This window comes from Peromyscus californicus, unplaced genomic scaffold (assembly GCF_007827085.1).
Source record: "Peromyscus californicus insignis strain IS unplaced genomic scaffold, ASM782708v3 Scaffold_2__1_contigs__length_46816999, whole genome shotgun sequence".
In the NCBI taxonomy this organism is placed as follows: domain Eukaryota; kingdom Metazoa; phylum Chordata; class Mammalia; order Rodentia; family Cricetidae; genus Peromyscus; species Peromyscus californicus.
Window position 1 is genome coordinate 199,339 of NW_026294540.1, and position 9,970 is coordinate 209,308.

At 42.1% G+C, this 9,970-nt stretch overlaps 1 protein-coding gene across 7 annotated transcripts in view; it reads left to right on the forward strand.

Annotated features, from left to right (window-relative positions):
• Golga3 (golgin A3) overlaps window positions 1-9,970 on the forward strand; it is a 49,277-nt gene that overhangs the window by 15,785 nt on the left and 23,522 nt on the right. For all 7 annotated transcript variants that reach the window (XM_052754847.1, XM_052754848.1, XM_052754846.1 and 4 more), the window contains 4 exons: window positions 892-1,198; window positions 4,906-5,108; window positions 5,899-6,036; window positions 9,472-9,633. In XM_052754847.1, the coding sequence (XP_052610807.1) occupies window positions 892-1,198; window positions 4,906-5,108; window positions 5,899-6,036; window positions 9,472-9,633 (810 nt within the window). The remainder of the gene's footprint in view (window positions 1-891; window positions 1,199-4,905; window positions 5,109-5,898; window positions 6,037-9,471; window positions 9,634-9,970) is intronic.

Genomic DNA, 9,970 nt, shown 5'->3' on the forward strand with positions numbered 1-9,970 from the left:
CTTCTTCACTTGCTTTGTTTTCTAATGTTTTTGTGAAGTGGGTCCTGTGAAACTCGAGCTACATGGATCTCTGGCAGTTTTATGTGGATGCCAGTTATACTGGCTCTAAAGTCCTCTTGACCTGGAGTATAGGTCAGCGTTAGAGCATTTGCCTAGCATACATAAGTCCCTGGGGTCAATCCCTAATACTGCAAATAAATAAAATCTTGTTGAATTTTATTGATTTATTTCAGTTCCTTTGGAGTTTGTTCTGTTTGCTGAAAATGTTATCTTCACAATTTTCTTGAGTGTGTTGAGTTCCCTTACATATTCTTAGATAGCCTTGGGATGAGTAGAATGTGTTGGTGGCTGGGTCTTTGTCTTTCATTTGTCTTTTTAATTTTTTATTTATCAAACTCCCTTTTGTGGTGCTAGGGACTGAATTCTGGTCCTGTTGCATGCTAACCAGGCACTCTACCACTGAGTAACACTCCCAGCCCTCACTTGTCTCATCACTGTTCTTTGCAGTTCCTGGGGCCTGTTTGCTCTCTATGCTCTGTCCTGTGGCATTGTTGTTGAACTACTCAGTGCCATTCTTGTATCTGTGTTATGGCTTACCCCTTGAATTTCTACAGTAGCAGTGTTTTTCTGGAGATGTTTTGAGCCCATTTTCCTCATTAATCAGAATCTGACTGCTTTTATCTCTTAGGGATCCGCCAATTTGTTTGATATGGGGGACAGCTAACTGTCATGTTTAAGTGACTGGTTTTGGGATAGAGTGCTTTAAGTAAAACTCATTTTCCTCTGTCCCACTAATTGTAAATGTAATAAGTTTCAGCAGTCTTGTGAAAACAGTGGATAGAGTGACTTATTTTTCTGAATGCCATTATGGTCATTTGGGGGTATTTTCAGGCACTTCAAGAGAAAGCTGAGCTACAGGCCCAGCTTGCTGCCCTGAGCACAAGGCTGCAGGCACAGGTGGAACACAGCCACAGCAGCCAGCAGAAGCAGGACTCCCTTAGTTCTGAAGTGGACACTTTGAAGCAATCATGCTGGGATCTAGAGAGGGCCATGACTGACCTGCAGAACATGCTAGAAGCTAAAAATGCTAGCCTGGCATCCTCAAACAATGACCTGCAAGTGGCCGAGGAGCAGTATCAGAGACTGATGGCCAAAGTAGAGGACATGCAGAGAAACATCCTCAGCAAGGACAACACAGGTAAGGTCTGCAACCCAAATGTGATGTCTGGATCTCGTAACTGATGTCATGAATCTTCAGGTTCATGTTAGCTTAACATTTAATACAGAGAGTCTCTACATTGCTAAAGTAAATAGAATTTTGGCTGAACTCTTAAGAGTCTATGCTTTTGCTTAAAGTAGGTAATCTAATCTCAGAAATTGACTTTGGACTTTTGACCACTAGAAGTAATCCTTTCTACTCTTTTTTCCCCCCTAAATCCAGTGTTTTGGGGGTAGTTGAGCTGTATGTTTATTCTACATTTATTCCTACTAATTTAAAATGTATCTTAAATATTTAAGAGTTATGCCTATGTTATTGATTAGTGACCCCTTGTTCAGTGTGTTGGTCTGTAACTTTCAGGGCTTATCTAGAGGTCATTCATAGAGATACCCTGCTTTCTGTCTTCACCTAAGTCAAACCCTGATACCAACAGACACTAAGAGGATATTATTTGAACAGGAGTTGCAAAGAGAAGTGGGGTCAGGAGATTGAAACCTCAGGACACAAAAAACACAGACTTCTTAGGTGAGGCTCTTGTCCAGTGCAGTGGAGGATCATGTCTGCAGTCTTTGTGTTTCAGCTGGGGCTTTGAGGCTATATGACCTAAGGAGAACAATGATAAGCTGCTATCCCAGAAGGTCAAGCTGAGGTTCAAGGAGCCTTGGTGATATTTGGCTTTTGATTATCAGCCGTTTTCTGCTATGAGTTACTTGTGTGCTATTGTAGCTTTTCCATCATTTATTGGGCACCATTTCCCCTCTACTAAAGGAATATTTAGATAACCTGAGCTACCAGCTATGCACAGCAAGAACCGCAGTTCAAGCCTCCCTGTAATTACCGTCATTGGCAGCATCCAGCCAGGTCCATCCCCAGATGGAGGGAAATACCTTATCAGACAACTCTGTACTCTCTTAAGCGTCCAGACGACCTGTTTGAGAAGGCCTGGCAGATGTGCCAATTATGCTTAACTTCCTCCTTTCCCAAATCTTACCTCCAGTTCCAGAGCTCTCTTTAACTATCACCAGAGGCATCTAGCTATACACAAGTTGCCCAGTGACCGAGCACACTTTTTCCTACCCTGCAGAAAAACGGCAGATAGCTTGGACAGATAGGAGCCACAGGAAAAAAGAAGGCAGTTTTATTTTCTCCCATTGACCTAGCAACTTAGAGATTCTTAACATTTTCTACCAATCACATTTAAGATTATAGTTGAGCACATAAGATCCCTCTTCTTAGATATTACCTGAATTTAGCCTTTAGTCAATTCATTTCCCCATTGGTCACTTCCCTTTGGGATTGCAAATGATAATTAACCTCTCTATGTGATTCTTATTACCCCTCCGTTTGACCCTGGAAGCCTGGTTTTGCACTGTCAAGGGATTACTGCTTGTAAGTGTATATATACTGGGACTCCCAGGGTACGGGAGGAAGAAGAAGATTTGGAAGAATAAATGACTGGACTAAGAGCTCTGTGTGCTGAGATTCTTTTTCCTGAAAATAGTCCTCGCCATTTGTGGTTCTCTCTCCTGAGCCCCTGGAATGTATAATATTAAGGCAGGTCCCTCTAATATTATACAAGAGCTAGCAGAATGGACTTGTGATGAGTTGCTTAGTGTGTCTAGTACAGAAGTTCCTATACTGATCTGTAGCTGATTTCTGTGTATGATTTGGATGTGGGACACTGTTGCCTTTTTGAGTTCTCATTACTTTGAAACTGAAGCACTGCATATAACGGATCACAAACTCTCTTAAACAATCTTACTCTTTATTTCTTTTTGAGACAGGATCTCATGTAGCTTAGGCTGGCCTTGGACTTGCTTGGTAACTGAGGATGGCCTTGAACAGTGGATCCTTTTGCCTCCCATCTCCCACGTGGTAAGCTAAAAAGCTTGAACCACGATATCCTAGTTAGGGTTACTATTGCTGTGATGAGCCACCATGACTTGGGGAGGAAACAGTTTATTTGGCTTATGGTTCCCCATCACTGTTTATCATTGAAGGAAGTCAGGACAGGAACTCAGACAGGGCAAGAACCTGGAGGCAGGAGTTGATACAGAGGCCTTGGAGGAGTGCTGCTTACTGGCTTGCCCCCATGGTTTGCTCAGTCCTGTTTCTTATAGAACTCAGGACCACCAACACAGGAGTAGCACTACCCTGATGGGCTAGGCACTCCCACATCAATCAGTAATTAAAAAAATGCCCTACAGGCTTACCTATAACCTGATCTTATGGAAGTATTTTATTTTCTTCTTTTTCTTTTTTTCTCTTTTTGAGACAGGGTTTCTCTGTGTAGCTTTGGAGCCTTTCCTGGAACTCACTCTGTAGACCAGGCTGGCCTCCAACTCACAGAGATCCGCCTGCCTCTGCCTCCCGATTGCTGGAATTAAAGGCGTGTGCCACCACCATGAGGAAGAGGTATTTTCTTAATTGAGGTTCCTCTTAAATGACTTTAGCTTGTATCCAGTTGACATAAAACTATCCAGCAAACTGGTCACCTACCTCTCTCTCTCTCTCTCATATAAAATATTTAAACCAGGTTTAGTGTCACATAATTTCATAACTTTAGTCCCAGCTACTTTGAAGGCTAATCAAAGAAATCAAAAGCTCTGGCCATCCCAGACGACTTAGCAAGTCCCTGCAACCATATAAAAATAAAGAAATGAAAGACAAGTAGTTTCCTAAATTCAGGATATAATTTAAATTTATCTTACTTTCCTCCTACCCTGCTCATGCTGAGTTGACCATGTGGCAGACCAGTAGGCACTAGTGCAGAATCAACCATATGATGCCAGTGTTGTTTCTTTATGGCAAATTGATGTCATTGGGTACTCAAAGATGAGAACCACGGCGACATGGAAGTTTCTGGGATACATAGTTGGTTTTTGGTCATTGTAGACTCTATAACGAATTTCTTCCCAGCTTAACTTTATTTGTAATTCCAGGTTTACTCATAAGATTCTCATGATTCTTCACAGACATGGCCAGGTTAATTAAGATTTGTGTTACTTGATGTGTGTTCTTCCAACTCTGTAGAAGAGGGTGGTACTCAGATCTCATTTACCCTCAGTCTTACCCTCAGCTCAGACTGTTAACAACTGTCCTTTTTTTATCTGTTTAATGTCACATGTCCAATTTTGGGCCTTCTTGGAGGGTAGTTTTGCTGTTTAAAATGACTCCAAATGCTGATATTATGTATGTGAGGAGGCTCTGAGCTATTTTGTGGAGAAGACAGTTTATTACAGAAATTTTGCTAAGACATGGTAGCTGACTTACATAGAGCTGCTGGCCATGAGCTTTATAGTCATTCATAATAATTAAGATAATTATTATATATATATGATAAATATAAAATAAGATAAAAAAAAGATGGGTGAATAATTAGTAGATAATAGAGAAATATTAGTAGATAATAATTCAGGAGATATTAAATAAGGTGTGTTTAAACAGAATCACAGGTAAATAAACAGATATAGTCATCATCTAATAGAACTGTTGTGTCTAGGGACACAAAGGAACCCCCTATCTGTCTGTTTTTGTGGTGACTCTACAGGACATGGCCACTATTCATAACCAACAGCAACTGCAGGCTTCTCTCTGTAGACTTCAACTTCAGGTCACATGACCACTCAGCTGTGGCTTTTGTTAGTGCTGGTTAGTCTGAGTTGGCTGTGCTTGCTTACTTTCAGTGCATGACCTTCGGCAGCAGATGGCAGCCCTACAGAGTCAGCTCCACCAAGTACAGCTGGAGCGCACAACACTGACCAGCAAGCTACAAGCATCACAGACTGAAATCACATCTCTGCAGCATGCCCGGCAGTGGTACCAACAGCAGCTTGCGTTGGCCCAGGAGGCCAGGGTCAGGCTGCAGGGAGAGGTGGCCCACATCCAGGTATAGTGCAGGAAACTCCTTTCAGGTATATGGTATGTGCTTTCCCCCGCATTGCAAAGATGTTTCTAAACTGAGTGTGATGGCATCCAAATCTCTAAAGACTGAGACAAGAGGATCACACATTCAAAGCTACCAAAATGGGGGAAAGGGTGTTCTTGGTTTTAGATTTCATAGATACGTTTTCGTTTAGCGTCTGCTGATTACGTCATAGCCACACCCCTCCTCTACAAGAGCCTCTCATGCCTTCCCTTCAACCAAAGGATAAATCTTCCTTTGACCTTTCCAGGGCTTGAGGCTCTCCCATCCTGTCCTCTGTGCTCTGAATCTTTCTTGTGGTTATTCTTGTATGACAGAGAATTTGGCAAGGTAGTCCTTCTCAGAGTTTGATCTTTCCTCTCCTGAAGACACTGTGAGCCAAATTAGGCCTTGATTGTCTCTGGAACAAGTGGTGATCCAATAGGATTTGGTTATTAGTTTATAGTTATACCTTAAATGGGAACTCCAGTGTAGGTCATGTCCAAACTGCATGATCTCGGGTGTGAAGGGCTGATTTCTTGGTGCCCCCGCCCTTCCAGGAGCCACATGGCTCCAGTTAAGGTAGGCTGGCAGAGGATTTGTGGTGGTAAGTCCTGGGGAGGAAGAGAAGGGCAGGAACTTTCCCTGCATTAGGGGACATTTAGAAAGTCAGCCAGTAGCCATTGTTAACAAAGAGAGAACATCTTAGTGACGAAGGATAGGCTGGTCTACACAATTGTAAGTTCCTTTTTACCTCCTGGATTTTTCTTTGAAGGTTGGACAGATGACCCAAGCAGGCCTTTTGGAGCACCTGAAGCTTGAGAATGTGTCCCTGTCCCATCAGCTGACAGAAACTCAGCATAGATCCATCAAGGAAAAAGAGCGAATAGCTGTTCAGCTCCAGAGCATTGAGGTGAGAACTGTGATGATGGTGGAGTGATAATTTTTATCTGACTTTGGGTCTTGCTAGCAAGTGTAAAACATACACAGATATAATCAAAATACCTATTAGTGAACATAAATGTATCTTGTGAATATGTATACTTTTCTACATTATGTAATATTTCAAAAAATTCTTTTTGGGCTACAGAGATGGCCTAGTAGGTAAGAGCACTTGCTGTGCAAGAATGAGGCCATGAGTTACACGAAAGTCAGACATGGCTGTATGTGCCTGTAACCCTAGCATTTGTGGGAGGTTGAGATGAGGATCCTGTGAGCTTGCTGGCTAGCTAGCCTAGACAAAATGGCAAACTACTACTTCAGTGAGAGACATTGCTTCAAGGTAGTATGATGGAGAGAAAAAGAGACAGACACCCAGTGTCTTCTTTGGGCCTGTAGATATACATGCATGAATGTGTGTTCCCACATGTTTCTGTACATGTACCACAAAAGTATATGATACACACGCGCACACACACGCACACACGCACGCACGCATGCACGCACGCAAGCAATCCCTTTGAGCAGTGTGCAGTGATAGCTGTTCAGCATTTTGGAATTCCACCTCTTGTCTGGCCTGAGTGTCTTGGGACCTTGTAGTTCCTCTTTAAACCCTCCTTTGGACCTGAATTCCTACCAGTGCATTGTTGCCATTTGGGGACAGAGCTAGCCACAGAGTGGATGGGGAAAGGGGGATTAAGTATATTTGTATATCAGACAGTATTTCCAGGCCTAGTGATAATAGTAGTTTTCATTTGTTTGTAAGCACTCAACCTGTTTTCAGTCCTCCAGTGTCCACTGCTCTCCCAAAGGCATTTTCATTACGGTCTGCTGTCTCTACAGACCATCTCTAGATGATGATGGGAAATGTAGTATATTTGATTTGGATCCAAATCCCATTCTCCGTAAAACCCTAGATCAGTGGTTCTCAATGCAACCCTTTAATACAGTTCCTCATGTCATGGTGACTCCCAACCATAAAATTATTTCATTGATCCTTCATAACTTTCCGATTGTTACTGTTATGAATTGTAATGTAAATGGGGTCTTGACCCATAGGATGAGAACTGCTGCTCTAGATGATTCCTTAACCTATGTAGACAGGCCTATGTAGCCAGGCTGGATTCAGACTCTCTATAACTAAGATAACCTTAAACTCTTAACCTCCTGCCTCTTTCTCCTATGGATTATGAGTATATACATGTCCCACAATATCCTTTTTTTTTTTTTTTTTTGAGACAGGGTTTCTCTGTGTAGTTTTAGTGCCTATCCTGGATCTCGCTCTGTAGACCAGGCTGGCCTCGAATTCACAGAGATCCACCTGGCTCTGCCTCCCAAGTGCTGGCTCCCAAGTGCTGGGATTAAAGGCGTGTGCCACCACTGCCACCGCCCAGCCACAATACCCATTTTTATTCTTGTTATAAAAAGCAAAAAAGAAAAAACCATAAAGCATCTAGTCAAGAACTGGCAGAATGGTAAAAGTTGCTTGCTGCCAAGCCTGTTGACTTAAGTTAGATCCCTGCAATCTACATGGTAAAAGAAAAAACTGACTCTTGCAACTTATCTTCTGATCTCCACAATGGCACCATGGTCTATGCCTATGCTCTCAAGTGCATTTGAACACATGCATGTGCACACACACTAAATATAAAAAAATAAATTTTTATTAAAAAAAAAATCCAGTCACTAATGGTTGTGAATTGCATTCCTGGGTCAGTTTTGATCCTGACTTTTCATAGATAGTTACACAAGAATTCAGCTTTCTGATGGCTTGTCTGATTTCTCATCTTTTCAGCTTTCTACCTGTTCTTTTTTCCATGTGGAGCACACAGCCATTTGGCTCAGATAATGGAAGAGAACCATGTTGAAAGCCATAATGAGTAACTAGTAATGTAAAGAACCAATGACACTTGCCACCAAGCCTGATGACTTGAGTTCAGTCCCTGTGACCAACATGTAGGAGAGAACTGACTCCCACAAGTTGTCCTTTGACCTCCACATGTGTGTATGTATCTTTCCCCCATATACACAATATAATTAAAAGGCCTGTATCTTAAAAAAAGAAAGTACCACAATGTCAGGTTTTACCTATATAGTCAAATAATTAAGAAATGCCATGTTTAGGTGGTGGTTGTGCACACCTTTAATCCCAGCACTTGGGTGGCTGAGGCACCTATCTCTGAGTTTGAAGCCAGCCTGGTCTACAGAGTCAGTTCCAGGCTACACAGAGAAATTCTGTCTTGAAAAAAACAACAAAAAGAAATGCCATATTTGATCCCATGGTCCCTCTTGTTTTTGTTTTACTAAGTAGTTCCAAATAGAAGTCTTATCAAAGAGGTTATTTAATGTTCCACACTTGAAAGGAGCGATATGTTTCTGGTCTGTCCTCTCATGACAAATGGTCAGGGAGAAGATCCATTCCATACTTGATCTCTTTTTTAAAAAGAAATTGAGTGATTAAGTGACTGAAATAGGATCTCATGTAGCTAATGCTGGCCTTGATCTTACTGTATAGCAAGGAAGACCTTGAACAATGACAACTAAAACTATACTTCTTTTTTGAGACAGGGTTTCACTATGTAGTCATGGCTGGTGTAAAACATAGATCTGCCTGCCTCTGCCTCTCTGCCTCTCTGCCTCTGCCTCTGCCTCCTGAGTTCTGGGATTACAGGTGTGTATCACCACATGTGGTTTTATACAGTACTTCCCAGGCCTTCATGCATGCTGAGCAAACATTTTTCCTAGCTAAACTATATCTCCAGCTCAATTGGATTATTTTTCTTTTGCCTACCTGGTCTTAAACTTTGTCTTAAGCAATCATCCTTCTGCTTCAGGTTCTTAAGTAACTAGGAGGGTTGTTTGACTGGTCCTCTCTTGGTACGGGTCTCAGTCAGCTAGGATTAAGAGTCCTGAGTAGCCTGGCCTTGCCTCTACCTTGTGGTAAGTGAATAGATACCAGCCACTGATTCTGGGCCTTTCAGATTGTAGTTCATAGACAGGATGGAGATATAAATAGGAACTTCTTGCATAGCAAGTGTGTGTGTGTGTGTGTGTGTGTGTGTGTGTGTGTGTGTGTGTGTGTGTGTGTGCGCGTGTTTGTTTCTCTGTAAAGGATGAGACTTGAAGTTTGTTATTGATGATCAAATTTTTCTGCTTTTTAAGAAATACTGTTTCTAGGGCTAGAGAGATGGCTCAGTGGTTAAGAGCACTTGCTGTTCTTTCAAAGGATCCAGGTTAAATTTCCAGCACCCTGTGGTTCACACCCATCTTAACTCCAGTTCCAGGAGATCCAATGCCCTCTTCTGGCCTCACAGGCACTAAGGATGCAGGTGGTACCCATACATACATGCAGTCAAGACACTCATATACACAAAATAAACTTTAAAAGAAGCAATATTTTTTTATTCAGGCTGACATGTTGGATCAGGAGGCAGCATTTATACAGATTCAGGAGGCAAAGACAATGGTGGAGGAGGACCTCCAAAGGAGGCTGGAAGAATTTGAAGGTGAACGGGAGCAGTTACAGAAAGTGGCAGATGCAGCAGCATCCCTGGAGCAACAATTGGAACAGGCAAGTAACTGCTGCTTCCTAGACCCTAGGCTCACAGAGATATATTTGGATGTGGGCTTTGCCTGACATACATGTCTCAGTGCCATTCATGTGTGGCCTGTGTGGGATCTCTGGCATCAGGCTATATTAGTAGTTCCGGTTTATTTTGAGATGTCTGTTGAATATATTTGAAGGGTACTATCAGACTGTTCTGTTGCCAGCCTGACCAGGTTTGCTTCTATTCATGTTCTTCTACTCTAAAATTTTACATAAAAAAGACCCTTCAATGAATCCATCAAAAGTATTTAAATCCTGAACATCAAAAATGTATAAATTCTTGTACCAGGTGGAAGGTGGC